This window comes from Schistocerca gregaria, chromosome 6 (assembly GCF_023897955.1).
Source record: "Schistocerca gregaria isolate iqSchGreg1 chromosome 6, iqSchGreg1.2, whole genome shotgun sequence".
Taxonomy (NCBI): Eukaryota; Metazoa; Arthropoda; class Insecta; order Orthoptera; family Acrididae; genus Schistocerca; species Schistocerca gregaria.
In genome coordinates, this window is record NC_064925.1 from 439,431,538 (window position 1) to 439,453,923 (window position 22,386).

At 44.0% G+C, this 22,386-nt stretch overlaps 1 protein-coding gene across 1 annotated transcript in view; it reads left to right on the forward strand.

Moving 5' to 3' along the window:
• The window catches only part of LOC126277983 (dystrobrevin beta), a gene marked incomplete in the record, with an annotated part of 561,627 nt that overhangs the window by 412,236 nt on the left and 127,005 nt on the right, over window positions 1–22,386 (forward strand). Inside the window, 1 exon segment of the mRNA XM_049977648.1 lies at window positions 129–287. Coding sequence (XP_049833605.1) covers window positions 146–287 — 142 coding nt within the window.

Sequence of the window (22,386 nt, forward strand, 5' to 3'; positions counted from 1 at the left end):
TGCTGTCAGATTCTTCTCGGAGTGACGTTTCTCCCGTCTTCGCAGCATATCGGGCACGTGTGTCTGTTTTGTGCTTGGTGAAATATCCGTGTAGCTGTGAGAGTGAGGCGGTGTGCCCCGTGTTGCAGACGGACCGGGCGTCAGGATGTCTGCAGAGGAGGCGCGCGCGGCGGCCGACCCGCGCCTGCAGCTGCTGCAGGAGATGCGGCCGCACAGCCTCGACATGATCCGCTTCGCCTCCTACCGCACCGCCTGCAAGCTGCGCTACGTCCAGAAGAGGGCCAACCGTGAGTATCCACACTCACTGCCTGCTCTCCGATACCCTGCACAGAGAACCGTAGACCAGACCAGGCGTCTCCAAACTTTTTAGTCCGCGGGCCACATTGACTCCTCCACGAAGTCATAAGGGCCAAGGTCTACCTAGTGGGATTAAAGCACCACCGTAATGTAAGGCTAAAGCAAAGATGAAATCGCAAAAATCTAAGGTTGTGGGAATCGCTGGCACTGAAACGAACTACGATTTTTATTCAATTACATAATTTTGTTTCATGGACGTACCTTTTCTCCAAAATGAAACATGCAAAAAGTATTTACAGATCAAAATTAAGTGATGAGCATTTGAAGTCGCTGATGATTTTCTCTACCAGTAAATTTGATCCACAATTGGAGGTAACTATGAAAGGAAAGTTATAGCTACATAAAAGTCACTAATTATCTCTAAGATGTTACATTTCTTTACGTGAATACTCTAACACTGTGAGTTTTCAAGATATGAATTAATTACAGTTATTTTTAAACATCAGTTACAACTAAAATATCTAATATCATTATGTACATCAGGTATTGTACTTTCTTTAAATTGCCTTTAAATAAAAATATTTTATACGATTCACTTGCTATGTGTATTTTACAACGTAATCAAAAGAAAGTGAAACCTCGTTTAAGAAGCATCTTCCATAATGATTGATTACTAAGGGTAGTCACCGGAGTGGCGTCCATTTGAATCACTTGCACCAGACTCGTGAGTAGAATTTTTGTTTTTGCCAAACTAGTCTGTTAATCGTTTTTTTTTTTTTTTTTTCAATATCGCACGGAGAATGGTCTTCTGTTTATTGCGGATAGCCACAAGTTTAACCAAGACCTTCCGCTTTGTAAAGATAGAGCTCCGACAATGTCGCGGTGTATTGGTCGCGATAGGCCTCGAAACTTGTCAGCATAAGTATCCCCTCAAATATTTGGCGGGCCGTATACCGAGGATGTCCGCGGGCCGTAGTTTGAAGACCGTAGTCACCTACCTTGTTTACAGTTATAAAGCTACCGTACGGTACTGTAGTCTATCGGAAATCAGCGTACACTACATAGTTTTCCTTGTAGCTATGGTCAGTTAAGATCATAACCGCGTTACCTGTATGTTAGGTATGTTGTATACATGTCGGACTCTACTGCATTTTTTGGACTGTGCGGCTGGTCCCGGCGGAGGTTCGAGTCCTCCCTCGGGCATGTGTGTGTGTGTTTGATCTTAGGATAATATAGGTTAAGTAGTGTGTAAGCTTAGGGACTGATGAATGGCTCAAATGGATCTGAGCACTATGCGACTTAACTTCTGAGGTCATCAGTCGCCTAGAACTTAGAACTAACTAAAGCTAACTAACCTAAGGACATCACACACATCCATGACCGAGGCAGGATTCGAACCTGCGACCGTAGCGGTCGCTCGGCTCCAGACTGTAGCGCCTAGAACCGCTCGCCCACTCCGGCCGGCGGGACTAATGACCTTAGCAGTTACGTCCCATAAGATTTCACGAACATTTCTAATGCATTTTGATCGCCTTGTTTACGTATGCAGTCTGTCTCTTATTAGGTCCCCAAGAAACCAGCAGCGGTGAACCGTATAGAAAATTATCACGGTAATGGAATGTAGTCGAATTAAATCGGGTGATGCTGAGGGAATTAGATCAGGAAGTGAGACACTTAAAGTAGTAAAGGAGTTTTGCTATTTTGGGAGCAAAATAACTGATGATGGTCGAAGTAGAGAGGATGTAAAATGTAGACTGGCAATGGCAAGGAAATCGTTTCTGAAGAAGAGAAATTTGTTAACATCGAGTATGGATTTAAATGTCGGGAAGTCGTTTCTGAAAGTATTTTTGTGGAGTGTAGCCATGTATTGAAGTGAAACATGGACGATAAATAGTTCAGACAAGAAGAGAATAGAAGCTTTCGAAATGTGGTGCTACAGAAGAATGCTAAAGATTAGATGGGTATACCACTTAACTAATGCGGTATTGAGTAGAATTGGGGAGAAGAGAAATTTGTGACACCACTTGACTAGAAGAAGGGGTCGGTTAGCAGGACATGTTCTGAGGCATCAAGGGATCACCAATATATTTCTGTTAACATAATTAAATTTAAAACTTCCTGTCACATTAAGCTGTGTGCTGTACTGGGGCTCGAACCCAGGACCTTATCCTTTCGTAGTCATGTGCTCGGCAGGTCGTGAGTCGTGGTTTGGTAGGCCCAGTTGGCACATAGACAGCACTTGCCTGTAAAAGTCTAGGTTCTAGGATTCGAATCCGTGCCCGGCAAACAGTTTTAATCTGCCAGGAAGTTTCTTATGAATGCACACTTCGCTGCAGAGTGAAAATTTTATTCTGGAATCGTTAACTGAGAAGGAATCAGAAGAAAAGAGTGACAGTGATGAAGGAAAAGATGATCGTTTGTAAATAACAGAAGGAAGGATATTATGATACCAAGCGGAAAGGGGTTAAAGTATCTACCCCAAAGAAAAAATAATAGGAGGAGGAAAGTGCACGCTGTAGATATACCATTGGCGATGTGAATAAATGTCTTACAATAAGTGCCAACCAGTTTTATAATGTGTTAATGTGCTACAGAACGCTGTAGATATCGCATTGAAATTATGCCATTTCGCTTCAAATGCGATTCGGAAACTCCTCTAAAATAACGCCATTTATCTTCGAATCCGTGCTGGTATGCAAATGAAACGGAAGAAAATTTTTTGTAACGTTCAACTCATGATAACTAGGAACCAGTATCGAGTGCTGAAATGATGGTCAGCCGAACAGTGACAGAGCTGTCTGCTTCGAGGTACACGAGTAGATCATGAAGGTAGCCAGAACCCGCTCGCGCAGCTAAGCAGGCAAAATGCGTTTCTACACCTGTTAGCTCGCTCCTGGGCGTGTACGTACTAACGGGAATTGCATCTTATATTGGAATGTGCTATTATGAAGTCTGACTGATTAACAGTACTACAACAAAATTTAATTTAAGATCAGTACTAGATATACATGGTATAATGGCTTGTTTATAGCATTAGTATCTCCTGCTTAACAGTCCTCATTTCACAGAAGAGGTGGCGCCTTACGCAACTGATAATTATTTTGGTGTGTTTTTTATTTTATTGTACCCTAGTACAACCGTAACAAATTGTAAGTAGGCCTAAGGACTTCCGATCATTGTAGGACTGATAACAGTAAGACTCCATAATAGCGGATTCCAGTAGAAGATGCAATTCTCGTTTGTACGTACACACAGTTACATCTACATCTACATTTATACTCCGCAAGCCACCCAACGGTGTGTGGCGGAGGGCGCTTTACGTGCCACTGTCATTACCTCCGTTTCCTGTTCCAGTTGCGTATGGTTCGCGGGAAGAACGACTGCCGGAAAGCCTCCGTGCGCGCTTGAATCTCTAATTTTACATTCGTGATCTCCTCGGGAGGTATAAGTAGGAGGAAGCAATATATTCAATAGCTCATCCAGAAACGCACCCTCTCGAAACCTGGACAGCAAGCTACACCACGATGCAGAGCGCCTCTCTTGCCGTCTGCCACTTGAGTTTGCTACACACCTCCGTAACGCTATCACACTTACCAAATAACCCTGTGACGAAACGCGCCGCTCTTCTTTGGATCTTCTCTGTCTCCTCCGTCAACCCGATCTGGTACGGATCCCACGCTGATGAGCAATACTCAAGTATAGGTCGAACGAGTGTTTTGTAAGCCACCTTCTTGGTTGATGGACTACATTTTCTAAGGACTCTCCCAATGAATCTCAACCTGGTACCCGCCTTACCAACAATTAATTTTAAATGATCATTCCACTTCAAATCGTTCCGCACGCCTACTCCCATATATTTTACAGAAGTAACTGCTGCCAGTGTTTGTTCCGCTATCATATAATCATACAATAAAGGATCCTTCTTTCTATGTATTCGCAATACATTACATTTGTCTATGTTAAGGGTCAGTTGCTACTTCCTGCACGAAGTGCCTATCCGCTGCAGATCTTCCTGCATTTCGCTGCAATTTTCTAATGCTGCAACTTCTCTGTATACTACAGCATCATCCGCGAAGAGCCGCATGGAACTTCCGATACTATCTACTAGGTCATTTATATATAATTGTGAAAAGTAATGGTCCCATAAAACTCCCCTGTGGCACGCCAGAGGTTACTTTGTCTGTAGACGTCTCTCCATTGAAAACAACATACTGTGTTCTGTTTGCTAAAACTCTTCAATCCAGCCACACAGCTGGTCTGATATTCCGTAGACCCTTAATTCGTTTATCAGGCGACAGTGCGGTACTGTATCGAACGCCTTCCGGAAGTCAAGGAAAATAGCATCTACCTGGGAGCCTGTTACGAGTTAACAGGTGTAGAAAAGTAGTTTTTCTGCTGAGTCGGGCGAGCGCAGACCTACCTTTGTGACGTAGGCGCCGCGGCCTGTGTCTATTGTAGGCCTCGGTCTGCTTCCTACTGTGCACACCCTAATGTGACGTCATTCATTCTAGCACTGCAAGTGATGCGCTACTCACAGCGCTAGATCAGTGTTCTTCTTTGAAACTGTAGGTAGCGTATTGTGAGCTGGCCGGTGTGGCCGAGCGGTTCTAGGCGCTTCAGTCCGGAACCGCGCGACCGTTACGTTCGCAGGTTCGAATCCTGCCTCGGGCATAGACGTGTGTGCTGTCCTTAGGTTAGTTCGGTTTAAGTAGTTCTAAGTTAGCGGGGACTGATGGCCTCAGATGTTAAGTCTCATTTTTGAGACGGAAAAGCCTCTGTCCACAAATCAGCACAGTTTTAGAAAGCTTTATCGTCCGACACTCAGCTTGGCCTTTTCTCACTCGATATCCTGTGATCTATCGATTGTAGCGGGGGGGGGGGGGGGGGGGGATAACCATCTAATGGACAGAGCAAACAGCAGTCTGCCACTGTTTGTTGATGACCCTGTAGTGTACAGGAAAGAGTTGACGTCGGGAAATTGCAGGAGGATACAGGTTGATTTAGAATTTCTGGTTGATGTGATGAATGGCTGCTAGTTCTGAATGTGGAAAAATATACTTTAATGCAGATAATTAAGAAAAACGAACGTGTAGTGTTAGAGTATAGCATCAATCGTGTGCTGCTCGACACAGGCACGTCGACTGTTGCAAAGCTATATGAAATGGACAGAGTATGTATCTGGAACGCAAATGGTCGAATTCGGGGTGTTGGGGGAATTCTAAGAAACTGCAGCTCACGTATGAAGGAAGGAAGGAAGCGAGCGAGCAAGCAAGCAAGATTAAGGTTTAGCGTTCTGTCAACATCGATGTCATTAGAGACGGAGCACAAGCTCGGAACGTTTCAAGGTCAGGAGCCATCCCAGCATATCTCTGGAGCGATTTAGGGAAATCACAGAAAACCTAAATCAGGATGGTCGGATGCAGCTTTGAACCGTCGTCGTCCTCAATGTGACTCCAGTGTGCTCGGTCATCTATAAGGGATATCGCGTACAGAACATTTGTGCAACTTACTCTTCTGTACTGGTCGAGCGTTTCCGATTCTCATCAAGTTATATTAAAGGAAGATACCGAATCAATACCGAGAAATTCTGCTAGTCGTATTAGTTCAAATGGCTCTGAGCACTATAGGATTGACTTCTTAGGTCATCAGTCCCCTAGAACTTAGAACTACTTAAACCTAACTAACCTAAGGACATCAGACACATTCATGCCCGAAGCAGGATTCGAACCTGCGACCGTAGCGGTCGCGCGGTTCCAGACTGTAGCGCCTAGAACCGCTCGGCCAGCCCGGCCGGCCCTGTATAAGTGGTGGGTTCGATGAACACATGTTTATTACGGAAATTGCCCGTAAACTCAAGTAAGAATCATCGACGGGTACACTATTGACAAAGTGTAGAATCGTTCTGCAGTCAGTCACACATGTCGGTTCTCTAAAGCCTCCAGTGTACAACACGCGTAAGAGAAATCGGGACTCGCGGTAGCACATAGACCGTCGTTCTTCCACCGCTCCGTTTTAGAATGGAACAGGAAAGAGAATGACTAGCAGTATACATAGTACCCTCTGCCACGCACCGTACAGTTGGTGGGAGAGTATTTGTGTAAACTTAGATGTAGAAGACGACATAGCATCAAGAAGAGCATCAGAATAAAACCAACTAGCGGTTAATTCAGACGAAACCTGGGTTTGTACACATTACACTTTGAATAAATGTTGTCAAATACTGCGAGTAATATTATCAAACAAAATTACCGGTCAGTGTTTAATTGCTGTACGATGCAGGGCCTCTCTGAAGAATAGCGGGTACACTGTTTGCGAACTATCCTCGCTGTTCCTCGGGTAATTCCAACGTGTTCAGGTCTTCAGTTGTATGTGGCGAGTAATACTCTTGGTGTAGCATGCTTTATAATTTACTTGTATTTTATTGCTTACGTACGATCAAGCAAGTGTTACATTCATTTAAAAAAATCGAAGATGGTCTGTAATTGAGCGAAAACGGTTACCTTCATCTATCCTCCGCAATCGACCTTTCATTGTGTGGCGGAGGGTACTTGGGTATCACTGTCACTCCCTCTCTTTTCTGTTCGACTGGTGTGCTGAAGGAACAATTGTCTCTATCTTTCGCCGTTGCGCGAATCGCTCTAATGTTATGTTCGTGTTGTTTTTGTGAGACGAATATAGGAGGCGGCAATGTGTTGTTTGACTCTGCTTGAAACGCAGGCTGTATGAATTTTAACAGTAAGCCACACTGTGGTGCAAAACACGTCTCCTCTAGTGTCTGCCACTGGAGTTCGTTGGGCATCTACGTGAGCGTTTCCGCATTCATTCAACGAACGTATGCCGAAAAGCACTCCTCTTCGTTTGTGTCTCGCCTGTTTCGTGTATCTATCCTCTCTGGTAACGGGCCCGTAGTGAGGAGCAAAACGCAAGTATCGGTCGAAGGAGGGTTTTGTAAGCTATCTTCTTCGTGGTTGGACTACGCTTCCTGAGGATTTTTCCAATGAATCTGTCTGGCACCTGTCTTCCCTACCATTAGTTTTCTTTGGTAGTTCAGTTTTGAATTGCTTCTTATGCATGCTTCCAGGTATTTAATATGTGTGACTGCTATCATTGATCGTCTGCAATAGTGTAATCAAAAGGCAATGGGTGTTTCTTCATGTATGCGTGCATTACGCTACATTTGTTAATATTGGGAATCTACTGCCAAACCCTACATGGAGTATTGTTTCTCTGTAGGTCTTTCTAGGTTGTTACTTCACTATACACGACAGCCTCATGGAGCTTCCGGAGTTATCCATTAGGTCAGGTATATATAAGGGGCAGTCAAATTATCACAGAACACCCTCCACAAGCCGTACGGAGTGGCCGTGCGGTTCTAGGCGCTACAGTCTGGAGCCGAGCGACCGCTACGGTCGCAGGTTCGAATCCTGCCTGGGGCATGGATGTGTGTGAAGTCCTTAGGCTAGTTAGGTTTAATTAGTTCTAAGTTCTATGCGACTGATGACCTCAGAAGTCAAGTCGCATAGTGCTCAGGGCCATTTTGAACCCTCCACAACGCGACAATGGAATGGTTCCCTTCAAAGGTAATGAAGACATTTATCCCACTGAGAGACGAGACGATCAGTTCCTGTTTCATAGAACGCTGTCGGCCGCTGACGGATCCAAAACTACAGCCCTCTTGCACTTCGTCATTCATCTGAAACCGGCGTCCATGTGTTTCCTCAAATCGCCAAAGACCTGTCCCTTTCTGTTATATTTTGTGAGTGCCATGTAGTGTAATTGGCGTTGAGTCCACCGCCAAGCAACACTTCTTCGAAGATGCCGAGAAGGGAGGCTTGTAAATAGGATGTTGCAGTGTTTCCCAACCAAATCGCTGAAGTGTAGCCTTCGTCAGATTGGCAGTGTGGGGGCAGACGTCATCGTACAACAGGATGATGCCGCCCGACTGCATTCCTGGGACTTTTGACTTTGTGGCATGTCGCGGTTTCTGCAAAGTGTCCCCATACCGTTGCACATTTATTGCGGTTCCCTGCTCGAGGAATTCGCCAGGCAGAGGGGCGCTGCATTCGAAACAGACCTACTGTGACATTACGGCAACTGGTGTGAATAGCATTGGATTTCTTCCGCGGGAGAAATGAGGCATGTTTCCACTGTTAACTTAGCCATTTGCCATAGGGCTGTTGGAATGCTTTCGGCCGGAATCGTCGTGCTGCGTGATGATGCCCCACCCCCACATTGCCAATCGGACGAAGGCTACGCTTAAGCAATATAGTTGGGGAACACTGGAACATCCTCCGTACAGCGCAGTTCGTTCAACGTAAGATTTTCACATCTGTGCTACTCGAAGAAATACATGCGTGGACGTCGGTTTCAGTCAGAAGAGGAACTGCAAGAATGGGTGCGGTTGTGGATCAGTCAGCGGCCTACAGCGTTCTACGAAACAGGCATTGATCGTCTCATCTCTCAATGGGACGAATCTCTTAATGCGTGTGGTGACTACCTTTCAATGGAACCATTCCATTGTCCCTTATATGATGTGCTCAGTAATAGTCCTATGACACTCACAGTTGGAAAATTGTGGTGGTAGACGGTAATAAGGCACTGTGAGCTACCGTACATGTCAACAAATCTATTCTTTTCGCGCATCACCACTTTACTAAAATATCTCACTATATGTCACAAAATGGTACTTTGCTGCAAAAAACTTCGAGTCTGGAAGATTGGACACCACCTCGTCCCCACAAAAATTCACACAGTGCGTCATGGTCCTAAAGGGGTGGCAGGACTTCTTGTCGGCAGACAATCTGCTCGACGTACAAGCAGGCGCGGAATTGTACCCGCAAAAGCTGCCGTAGAAGAATTCGTGAATAGGCACACGTTACGAGTCACAAAATGGAAACTGACCAACTTGTGACCATTATCATCCACCGCTAGATGTAAGCCGCCTCAAAACTTTTCCAACATTACAGACCTACACTATATACACGCATATTCCTCCTGCATGTCTCCTAACGTCATCTGCCCACCTTCTTCTACTTCTCTAGTCCAATCCAGCAAAGTACTGCCTTGTTCCACGTATTCTTGTTCTCCAAGCTACACGTCCTTACCACGCAGAGGTGAAGTGATGGAGGGAGGGCATCATTGGGGTCACCCCAAAAAAAGAAAATGTTAATAGAAGAGTTTGTTTTACCACAGGTAACTTTCAGAGAATAAATTTTCGTGAATACAAAGCGTCGGGGAAATGGAAAGGAATTACATAAGTTACAAGCCTTGTTTAGCGGTGGTTGCTTTTCAGACTGCATGTCTGAAGGCCTCACCACACGGATGGCTTGTGTCCTGACCGGTAACATTCCAGCCAGGTACGCACAGCTTCGGTTCCGAGAGTTCTGCAACCTGTATAGAAAATTGGAATAGTGATCAACATAAACATTTCCGCCCTTTTTATTGCTACCGCATCTGCTGCCAACACCGTTCGTGATTCTACTGATAAAACGGGCAAACATCAGGAAGCTGAGTGAGGAAAGGCAGAAAAACAGGGAAAGAGCTCTACAAAAATAAAAATAAAACGATCGAAAGATTGACTTCCCAAACGTAGGGGGAAGCAACAGAAAGAGCATACAAATCTTACGTATCTCTGGTCTGCAGAGCTGTGTTTGTAACAGCAGTTTTCAGTGAAATACCCATAATCGTCAGTGAACCTTTCGAATTTATATTCTTTAAGTTACAATGTTGTCAAAGCTGCGAGAGGCTGTTTGTATAATAGTTGTCAAATGAACTGTATGAGACACAAAGTTGTAAAAATTTCTGATGATCGCTTTTCAAAGCTATATTTCTCTGAATTGCAACGTCTTGTGCTAAAGCGATGTACTACCACTGTTGTAAACAAAAGGTTATTACACACATCAAGAAAAGTTTTGCATAGCTTCGGTTCCGAGAGTTCTGCAACCTGTATAGAAAATTGGAATAGTGATCAACATAAACATTTCCGCCCTTTTTATTGCTCATGAAAACCACATATTGCATGCTGTACCACCAAACAGCGAGACCTTCAGAGGTGGTGGTCCGGTTTGCTGTACACACCGGTACCTCTAATACACACTAGCACTTCCTGTTGCGTTGATGCGTGCCTGGATTCGTCGTAGCATACTATCCACAAGTTCATCAAGGCACTGTTCGTCCAGGATGTCCCACTCCTCAACGGCGCTTCCGGGTAGATCCCTCAGGGTGGTTGGTGGGTCACGTCGTCCATAAACAGCCCTTTTCAATCTATCCCACACTTATTCGATAGGGTTCATGTCTGCAGAACATGTTGGCCACTCTAGTCGAGCGATGTCGTTATCATGAAGGAAGTCATTCACAAAGATGTGCACGATGGGGGCACGAATTGTCGTCCATGAAGACGAATGCCTCGCCAATATGCTGCTGATAGGGTTGCACTATCGATCGATGGATGGCATTCACGTGTCGTACAGCCGTTACGGCGCCTTCCGTGACCACCAGCGGCGTACGTCAGCTCCACATAACGCCAGCCCGAAACAGCAGGGAACCTCCACTTCGCCGCACTCCCTGGACAGTGTGTCTGAGGCGTTCAGACTGACCGGGTTGCCTCCAAACACGTCTCCGGCGATTGTTTGGTTGAAGGCATATGCGACACTCATCGGCCAAGAGAACGTGATGCTAATTCTGAGCGGTCCACTCTGCATGTTATTGGGCCAATCTGTACCGCGCTGCATGATGTAGTTGCAAAGATAGACCACGCCATGGACGTAGGGAGTGAAGTTGCGCATCAGGCAGCCTATTGCGCACAGTTTGAGTCGTAACACGACGTCCTGTGGCTGCACGAAAAGCATTATTCAACATGGTGGCGTTGCTGTCAGGATTCCTCCGAGCCATAATCCGTAGGTAGCGGTTATCCACTGCAGCAGTAGCCCTTGGGCGGCAAGAGCGAGGCATGCCATCGACAGTTCCTGTCTTTCTGTATCTCCTCCATGTCCGAACAACATCGCTTTGGTTCACTCGGAGACACCTGGACACTTCCCTTGTTGAAGACTCTTCCTGGCACAAAGTAACAATGCGGACGCTATCGATCCGCGGTATTGACCGTCTAGATATGGTTGAACTACAGACAACACGAGCCGTGTACATCCTACCTGGTGGAATGACTGGAACTGATCGGCTGTCGGACCCCTCCGTCTAATAGGCGCTGCTCATGCATGGTTGTTTACATCTTTGTGCTGGTTTAGTGGCATGTCTGAACAGTCGAAGGGACACTGTCTGTGATACAATATCCACAGTCAACGTCTATCTTCAGGAGTTTCGGGAACTGGGGTGATGAAAAACTTTTTTATGTGTCTATATTAAAACGCTTTATGTGTCTTCTACCTGTTTTTATTAAAATCGAAGGCATCTGAGCATGTTGAAAGTGGAACTGACAAGTTTTATTTGGAAATATGCAGAGACACACTCTCCAGAACATTCACTATCTAATCAAAAGTACCCGGACATCTATTCGTGGACATAAAAATGGAAGTGTCCACTCTTCGCCTTTATAACAGCAGCCCATTGTTGCTAAAGAGCAGAAACCAGAAAATCTTGGACGTTGGGATCTGGTGCGAAGTGTCGTTTTAACTCATCCCAAAGTTATTCCTTTGGCTTTAGGCTGGGATTCGGGCCTCTCCAGTACATTTCAGTAAAGTTATTGTCCACAAAACATTGCCTCTCAGATGCTTGATGACATGGAGCATTGCCATGCTGATACCAACAATCTGTCTCTCCCAACTGTTCCTCTACTGTACGCAGTACTCAGTGCTGTAGAATATGTTCATATCCTTCCCCATTCAGCGGTTGCTTAAGTACAGTAAGGGGTCCACACCCTAACCACGGAAAACACCCCGATGTCGTAACACCACCTGCTCCTTACTTCACTGTTGGCAGTACACGTGATGGCAGATAACGTTCTTCCGGCCCTCGCCGGACCCAAACCGTTCCATCGTATTTCCACAGGGTATATAGTGGTTCATCACTGCGAATCACTCGTTTCCAGTTACCTAATGTCCAGTGACGTCGCTCTCCAGTAAAGTAATTGTCTCAAAACATGGCCTCGCAGATGCTTGATGACACCTCAGGCGCCGCTTAGCATTTACTACAAAAGTTTGTGCCTGGTGAGGAGCTGTCCGACCACTGCACTCCATTCCTTTTAACTTCCGACGCACAGTCATTGTGCCAGCTGGACTGCTGGTAGCGCGTTGTAACTCGCGCGTGACTCCTTCCGTTGATTTCATTTGATTTCTTACATCCATTTTCTGCGACGCTCGACCGTTCTTGCCCGTCGATACACGAGGTCTACCTGGCCTTGTTTCAACTGTGGTTGTTCATTCGCGTTTCCACGTCAGTCACATCACCAACAGTCGCCTTGGGCAGCTTTGGAACGATTGAAATGTCTCTGATGCATTTCTTACTGATGTGACATCCAGTGACTAGTCCATGTTAGAAGTTATTGGGCGCCCCTGACCGACTCCTTGTTCTGTTACTGCTTTTCTATGACAACACAACAGTCCTCGCCTTCTTTTATACTGGTTGGCCCACGTCTCATGATCTAGTGATCAATTTTGCAATACATCGTGTTCGAATACTTTTGATCCGCTTTTGATATCTGCCTGCTAAGACGTACGTTTCATTTTCATTACAGTCATTATTACGTCCTCGTGGCCGAGCGGTTCTAGGCGCTACACTCTGGAGCCGCACGACCGCTACGGTCGGAGGTTCGAATCCTGCCGCGGGCATGGATGTGTGTGATGTCCTTAGGTTAGTTAGATTTAAGTAGTTCTAAGTTCTGGGGGACTGATGACCTCAGATGTTAAGTCCCATAGTGCTCAGAGCCATTTTGAACCATTGCGTCTCCCACTTCTGCCTCTTTTATTCAGTAGTATCAGAAAATTGAGTCCGTCTTGATGCAACACACCTTGTTATTCATTTATTTCTTTATTCTTCCAAACTAGTTTCGGCGACAAATATCACCATCATCAGTGGGTTTTTTAAAATCTAAAACATGCAGAAAATAGCATCGTTACACAAATACAGTAGCACATTTTTACACGTGCTACTGTGTTTGTATAACAATGCTATTTTCTGTATGTTTTAGATTTTCAAAAATCCACTGATGATTGTGATATTTGTCGCCGAAACTAGTTCGGGAGAATAAAGAAATAAACGAATAACAAGGTGTTTTGCATCAAGGCGGACTCAATTTTCTGATGTTACTGTTTTTCTGTGCAAACACGGACCAAATGGAAGAGTTCCAAGATAAAATCATTGCCTCTTTTATTAGTTCCCAAGACGCATTGTTACATTATGCACTGAGAAACCAGTGGTTTTTTTTAAATTCTTTTCTCATTTAAGTACCTGTCTCACTGCCATGTAAAAAGATTTGTTTAAAAACAGTTCAGCTGATATTTTGTTAATACTTTACAGGTACATAGTTAATAGCAGATACGATCAGTGGAATACGCAAGGAAATAATTAGCTTTCCTAACATCACCGTTGGTTTTAGAGCTCTCGCATGTGCAGGAGAGGCTTCTCATCATGTTTGCATACCCCCGGCAACCGGCTTGTATACTAAAAGCGTGGTGTGTCTGGGAAGTAACCGCAGTTTTCATTTACCAAGAGTGGAGAGGAGGCGGGGACAGGGAACAGTCACTACACCAACCACACAGTAGGTCCTTAGGTTACTCAGTGTGCTTAGAACTGCGATAGCGAGAGAGCCACGTCGATTTCAGTTCGCCCACGATGGCCTTCTAAAAGGAACACTACAACCGGAAATCCCACCGAATGGCAAATCCGATCAGTAAGAGGGTTTTTAGAGGAGAAAAAAAGAAAATAAAACACGCAAGACTGACATTAGTCGTGAAATTTGTGCTGCATACCGTCCGAATGTGACAAGTGGAGGCGCTGTGCGTCACTGGTGTACGGTAGTTTGATGATGACGGGAGCCATCCGTCTGAAGTCTGTGACGAAGTTAAGTGCGGAAAATTAGCGTTCTGATAACTGGCGCACCACGTTATCTGAATAGTTGTTCAACTTTCTGCAGATTTATCGGAGTGTTCAGGAAACAGTTACTACTACCAGTTCCGTGCTCGCTGAGTTCCAGACCTCATTCATGAGAACCACAAAACTCAAAGGATAACTGCTGCTCTTTCGTTATTGTAATGATGTGGAAAGAGAAGGCCTCCTGAGTTCTGAAGCTTGATATGAGATATTCAGAAAACAGAGATGATCAGTGCTCGGCCATACTGTGCCTGACACAAACACAAGAACTGTTGCATCCGTTCAAACAGGACAGTTTTCAAAAACTACCCTTCAGCTGAGGCCGGGCGAAAAAGTTATTTCTATCCCATGGCGGCCAGTGATCATGTGCTAATGTGCTACAGCATACTGTAGCTCACATATTGCACTCAAGTTATGCTATTTCTCTTCGAATCCACGCCGGAAATCGCACTAAATGGTACCAGTTCTCTTCGAATGCATGGTGATACGCAAACAAAACGGACAAAAAAGTTTTATAACGCTTCCCTGCGATGACTTGAAACCAGTCTCAAGCGTTGAAGTGTTATAGCAGCACTAAGATCAACTCAGGGAAGTCCTGCAGCTGTCCTTTTTCGACTGCAAGTGCTCTGAAGTGACGTCACGCTTATCAGCACTTTAAGGCTACGTGGCTCACAGCACCGGATCAGTATTTTTTCCTTGAGTACTGATTCAGAAGTATTTTGCATGTGTGGAGTATGAGGAATTTTAGAGCATCATTTATCATTACGGCGCTGTAGCTGAGCAGTTTACCGTACAGGCTGGTCATTTGTTGGCTCGGATTCGAATTATGCTGCTACTAACATTTTTTCCCCATTTCATTTTGCTCATCTCAGTGTGAAACTATTAATTAAAATATTTAACCCTTATACTGCTACAGACATGCGCTCTCTCCTTTTCGTACTAAGAGCAGATGTGTTGCCGCTGTATTGCTCCCGCTATGAAATACTTATCGCCTTATCGTCTGATGTTAAGAAAACTATGTAGTGGAAAAATATTTGTTATTTGCACATCTTAGTCCGATTTTTCGCTCGATGAAGGACTGAATGTCTTTTCTTTATTTCTCACAGTTACTGTGTTTCATCAAATTAAGTAAAGCATTGCACGAAATTTTATAGTGTTTGCAGAGATAAAAAGGATTGCGTAAACATTGCGTACGGTTGATTTTAACCCATACATTGCTGTGCCTGAAATTTACACTAGTGTTTAAAATTAAAGCAACGAATGGAAATTTTGCAATATCGCTTTTATTTTGCCAGAAAATAAACAGACGATAGTAAACAAGAAACAATGTAAAGAATACAGAAAGTAATGAACTGCAACATGCATAACGGTAGAAAAAAAAATGTGTGTTTTTTCCGAACTTAATGGATTTTCATACACATTCTCACAACTGGTTAATGTGCTCAGTATGAGGGCAACCATCTCTGGCACCAATAAAAGCCTGACAACGACGGGACTTGCTGTGAATGATGTGATCAGTCTCACGTTGAGGTAACGACGCCCAGTCTTTCTGCAGAGCTGCTCACAAATGTCGGAGAGTGGTTGGTAGGAGCCGACGTGATGCAACCGGTCTCCCAGTGCATCTCAGACAAGCTGTATGGGATTCAAATCGGGAAAGCGTGCAGGACACGCCATGCCTGCATTGTCTTACTTTTCCAAAAAAAAAAAAAACCGCATCAACCAGCCATGTTCTATTCGGTCGAGCATTATCGTTCATCAGTACGAAATCTGGGCCCACAGCACCTCGCGAAAACCGCGCATGAGATCGCGAGATCTCCTCACTGTACCTGACAACAGTTAATCGTGCTGATTCACCTGTACAGTTTGATGAAGAGGTGTCAGAGTGGTCAACATAATCCCTCCCAAACCATTTAGGATCCTCCTCGATATCGGTCTCTTTCCACAATCTTTGTGTCCCGAAACCGTGTTCCACGCGCCCTCCAGATGCGAACCCGCCGAGAATCACTCCCATGCTTCCATTCTTCCTATGGCCATCCACAGCAGAGTGTCTGCAGGCGTCTTCTCTGTGCCTTAGTGCACCATCTCTGACTGTGTACAGAGCGATTGTGGGTGTGGAACAGCCAAGCAAATATTACTCCGCTTGATAGGTACCCTGACGTCATTGCTGGTGTGGTTGTCCGTTGATTGGAATGCCATCTTCCATACAGAACTCCATCGTAACGATATCTGTTGACATTTTGTGTGATTAAGTGGTGAGCTAGATACCGGACGGGGAAACAGCAGTTTGTTGCTTTATTTTTGGACACAGCAGTTTGTTGCTTTATTTTTGGACACAGCTGTATGTAAGATAGTATCGAAATTTTATTTGAGAATGACAACAGAACGATAACTCTTTTGTTCTTGAGATATTGGTTTTTATCTCCATCAGATGGTCAATCGTGATGCGCCCATTTCTGTTCCTATGCATCAGGAATCATGCGGTCATAACAATCTCCATATTCCATAAACGGTTAAAGATATCGAAACGAGGAATTCTTCAGATGATAGTACGCAAAGAGGCACGTATATTTTATGATAAATACGCAAAACTTTATAACTCGTCTATAATAGTGAGAGGGTCGGTGGAACAGGACATGTAAACACGTCAGTGTCACCTGTGTTCCCTGACCGTACAGTATAAAAGATTTTCGAGCCGTGGTATCAGTAACGTAGACTACTGCTGAAGTGTGTGTACTGACAATTTGTCAACATGGGTTAAATTCCCAATGCAACTAACTGGTTAGTCCATCGGTGCAACTATGCTTTTTGCCTGGATTGTAGACCACCTCAGAATTGAACTCACTTAACTTCAGTGCCCACAGATTCAACCTGCGTGAAGGATCTTTTAACCCCAATTGCCATTTTGATGTTTTACAATCGGTTAAGAGATTAAATTTCCTGCAATATAGGTAATACCTGACATACGTGTCACTGTATATTAAACACAGTGGGAATTTAAAGAGATGGGCCTGGATAAACTGAATAAACCAGAGGTTGTACAGACTATCAGGGAGAGCATAAGGGAACATTTGACAGAAATGGGGAAAAGGAATACAGTAAAAGAAGAATGGATAGCTTTGAGGGATGAAGTAAAGGCAGCAGAGGATCAAGTAGGTAAAAAGACGAGGGCTAGTAGAAATCCTTGGGTAACAGAATAAATATTGAATTTAATTGATGAAAGGAGAAAATATAAAAATGCAGTAAATGAAGCAGGCAAAAAGGAATACAAACGGCTCAAAAATGAGATCGACAGGAAGTGCAAAATGGCTAAGCAAGGATGGCTAGAGGGCAAATGTAAGGATGTAGAGGCTTATCTCACTAGGGATAAGAGAGATACTGCCTACAGGAAAATTAAAGAAACCTTTGGAGAAAAGAGAACCACGTGTATGAATAACAATAGCTCAGATGGAAACCCATTACTAAGCAAAGAAGGGAAAGAAGAAAGGTGGAAGGAGTATATAGAGGGTCTATACAAGGGCAATGTGCTTGAGGACAATATAATGGAAATGGAAGAGGATGTAGATGAAGATGAAATGAGAGATACGAGACTGCGTGAAGAGTTTGACAGAGCACTGAAAGATCTGAGTTGAAACAAGGCTCCGGGAGTAGACAACATTCCATTAGAACTACTGACGGCCTTGGGAGAGCCAGTCCAGACGAAACTCTACCATCTTATGAGCAAGATATATGAGAGAGGCGAAATACCCTCAGACTGCAAGAAGAGTATAATAATTCCAATCCCAAAGAAAGAAGGTGTTGACAGACGTGAAAATTATCGAACTATCAGTTTAATAAGTCACAGCTGCAAAATACTAACACGAATTCTGTATAGACGAATGGAAAAACTGGTATAAGCTGACCTTGGGGAAGATCAGTTTGGATTCCGTAGAAATGTTGGAACACGTGGGGCAATACTGACCATACGACTTATCTTAGATGATAGATTAAGGAAAGGCAAACCTACATTTGTAGCATTTGTAGACCTAGAGAAAGCTATTGACAATGCTGACTGGAATACTCTCCCTCAAATTCTGAAGGTGGCAGGGGTAAAATACACAGGACGAAAGGCTATTTACTATTTGTACAGAAACCAGATGGCAGTTATAAGAATCGAGGGGCATGAAAGGGAAGCAGTGGTTGGGAAGGGAGTGAGACAGGGTTGTAGCCTCTCCCCAATGTTATTCAATCTGTATATTGAGCAGGCAGTAAAGGAAACAAAAGAAAAATTCGGAGTAGGTATTAAAATCCATGGAGGAGAAATAAAAACTTTGAGGTTCGCCAATGACATTGTAATTCCGTCAGAATCAGCAAAGGACTTGGAAGAGCAGTTGAACGGAATGGACAGTGTTTCGAAGGGCAATATAAGATGAACATCAACAAAAGCAAAACTAGAATAATGGAATGTAGTCGAGTTAACTCGGGTGATGCTGAGGGAATTAGATTAGGAAATGAGGCCCTTAAAGTAGTAAAGGAGCTTTGCTGTTTGGGGAGCAAAATAACTGGTGATGGTCGAAGTAGAGAGGATATAAAATGTAGACTGGCAATGGGAAGGAAAGCGTTTCTGAAGAAGAGAAATATGTTAACATCGAGTATAGATTTGTCAGGAAGTCGTTTCTGACAGTATTTATATGGAGTGTAGGCATGTTGGAAGTGAAATGTGGACGATAAATAGTTTGGACGAGAAGAGAAGAGAATAGAAGCTTTCGAAATGTGGTGCTACAGAAGAATGCTGAAGATTAGATGGGTAGATCACATAACTAATGAGGAGGTATTGAATAGAATTGGTAAGAAGAGGAATTTGTGGCACAACTTGACTAGAAGAAGGGATCGGCTGTTAGGACATGTTCTGGGGCATCAAGGGATCACCAATTTAGTATTGGAGGGTAAAAATCGTAGAAGGAGACCAAGAAATGAATACAGTAAGCAGATTCAGAGGGGTTTATGTTGCAGTTCTGTTGTTATAGTTCTGGGTGGAGATTTTAATTTGCCGGATATAGACTGGGAGACTCAAACGTTCATAACGGGTGGCAGGGACAAAGAATCCAGTGAAATTTTTTAAAGTGCTTTATCTGAAATCTACTTTGAGCAGTTAAACAGAGAACCGACTCGTAGCGATAACATGTTAGACCTTCTGCTGACAAATAGACCCGAACTATTTGAAACAGTTAACGCAGAACAGGGAATCGGCGGTCATAAAGCGGTTACTGCATCGATTATATCAGCCGTAAATACAAATATGAAAAAATTTAGGAAGATTTTTCTGTTTAGCAAAAGTGACGAAAAGCAGATTTCAGAGGACCTGACGGCTCAACACAAAGGTTTTGTCTCAAGTACAGACAGTGTTGAGGATCAGTGGACAAAGTTCAAAACCATCGTACAATATGCGTTAGATGAGTATGTGTCAAGCAAGATCATAAGAGATGAAAAAGAGCCATCGTGGTACAACAACTGCGTTAGAAAACTGCTGCGGAAGCAAAGGGAACTTCACAGCAAACATAAACATAGCCAAAGCCTTGCAGACAAAGAAAAATTACGCGAAGCGAAATGTAGTGTGAGGAGGGCTATGTGAGAGGCGCTCAATGAATTCGAAAGTGAAGTTCTATGTACTGACTTGGCAGAAAATCCTAAGTAATTTTGGTCTTACGTCAAAGCGGTAGGTGGATAAAAACAAAGTGTCTAGACACTCTGTGACCAAAATGGTACTGAGACAGAGGATGACAGACTAAAGGCCGAAATACTAAATGTCTTTTTCCAAAACTGTTTCACAGAGGAAGACTGCACTGTAGTTCCTTCTCTATATTATCGCACAGATGACAAAATGGTAGATATCGAAATAGACGACAGGGGGATAGAGAAACAATTAAAATTGCTCAAAAGAGGAAAGGCCGCTGGACCTGATGGGATACCAGTTCGATTTTACACAGAGTACGCCAAGGAACTTGCCCCCTTCTTGCAGCGGTGTACCGTAGGTCTCTAGAAGAGCGTAGCGTCCAAAATGATTGGAAGTGGACTCAGGTCATCCCCGTTTTCAGGAAGGGACGTCGAACAGATGAGCAGAACTATAGACCTATATCTCTAACGTCTATCAATTGTAGAAATTCGGAACACACATTATGTTCGTGTATAATGACTTTCAGGAGACCAGAAATCTACTCTGTAGGAATCAGCATGGGTTTTGAAAAAGACGATCGTGTGAAACACAGCTCGCGCTATTCGTCCACGAGACTCAGAGGGCCATATACACCGGTTCTCTGCAGGAGAGATGCTCAGTAGCTCGGTACGGGCTTTTGTTGAAGTTTCGAGAATATACCTTCACCGAGGAGTCAAGCAGTATATTGCTACCTCCTACGTATATCTCGCGAAGAGACCATGAGGATAAAATCAGAGAGATTAGAGCCCACGCAGAGGCATATCGACAATCCTTCTATCCACGAACAATATGAGACTGGAATAGAAGGGAGAACCGATAGAGGTACTCAAGGTGCCCTCCGCCACACACCGTCAGGTGGCTTGCGGAGTATGCCTGTAGATGTAGATGCAGTAGGTACTGGGAGAAGCAGCTGCTTGCACAGGATAGGATAGCATGGAGAGCTGCATCAGACCAGTCTCAGGAATGAAGACCACAACAACAACATGTCCTTTTCTGTGGTCCAGTTTTTTTCTTTCTTTTTAAACATTTTTTTGATGTGTACACTGTGGGATTCTATTTCCTGATCACTTCGTCACTTAAAATGCATCCTGTTGTCACTCTGCTTGCATCAGAGAATGGAATAAATTCCTCTTCATAATTGGTAAACACTAATGCAAGAGTAGTTGTTACAACATCCTTTAATTTCTGGAATGTGGCTTGGCATAAAGCCACCCACTGCTGTTTTGCACATAAATGAGTCAACTGTCTGGCAATGTCAGCAAGTCCCTTGACACTTTTCTATAATAATTGGCTGATCCTAACAATGACTGTAACTATTTAATAGTATGTCGTAGCTTGAAATCGTTTACTGCACGTATCAACCTTGGGCTGGTTTTTCCGCCATTCTGGCTAATCATATGGGCTGGGTGGTTCAACTCTGTTAACACGGAGTGGCATTTCTCGATACTCAGTGTTGAGCATGCTTCACACAACTTCTTCTAGCCTTTGCATGTGCGCCTTTGTGTCTGCAAAAAGTGCTAGACCTTTCAGCACTCTATGTAGAAATCCCTGAAATGCTACCGATGCGTTCTTTAGTCCAGCTGGAATTTTCCGGTGTTGGTAGTGCCCCCAGGGGGCAGTAAGTATGCTCTTTGACTAGTTCTCCAGCACTACTTGTAATTGGTGGTAAACACCCCATAGATCTAGTACTCACACTGCCACAAGTTGTCAAGTGTTCCTGTGATGTTTGCTACCGGATATGGATCCATAACTGTTGAAGCTTTTATACGATGACAATCACAACAGAACTTATACTTTTTTGCACCATCTGAAGACTTTGTGTTCAGGGATCAGTGATGCTCCCCAGCAACTAGGACTCTTTTTCAATTAAAGTGTGATTCAGTTGCTGATTTATAAACTCCTCCATTAATACTTGCAAATGTTGAGGTGTTCTGTGCAGTTTTCTGTATGTAAAAGGTCTATGCTATGTTACGGGTGCTGCCGGCAAAGGCCCACTAGGACTGAATAAATCTGTAGGCATTACCAATAGTGTCTGCATGCCTATCCTGTTTTCTTTCTTCAGATACTGAATTTTTCCACGTAATGCAGCTGTGTTAATGGTTTGCTTGTGACATAGGTCCACACTTAATCTATCCAAATTGTTCTGATCCTGAACGTCCAAATAGCCAAGTAACAACTGTCCTGCGAAAACCACTTCATAGGTGCTGAAATTGTCAGTGCTAATAGGAACCACATACTGGTGCTCTAAGGCACACAAGATATTACTTGGTAGATCAACAGCTTGATGTAAAGTGAGTCTTTATGACTGTGTACATACTTTACTCGATTCTGACCTCATGACAGGAAAACTTTGCAACAGT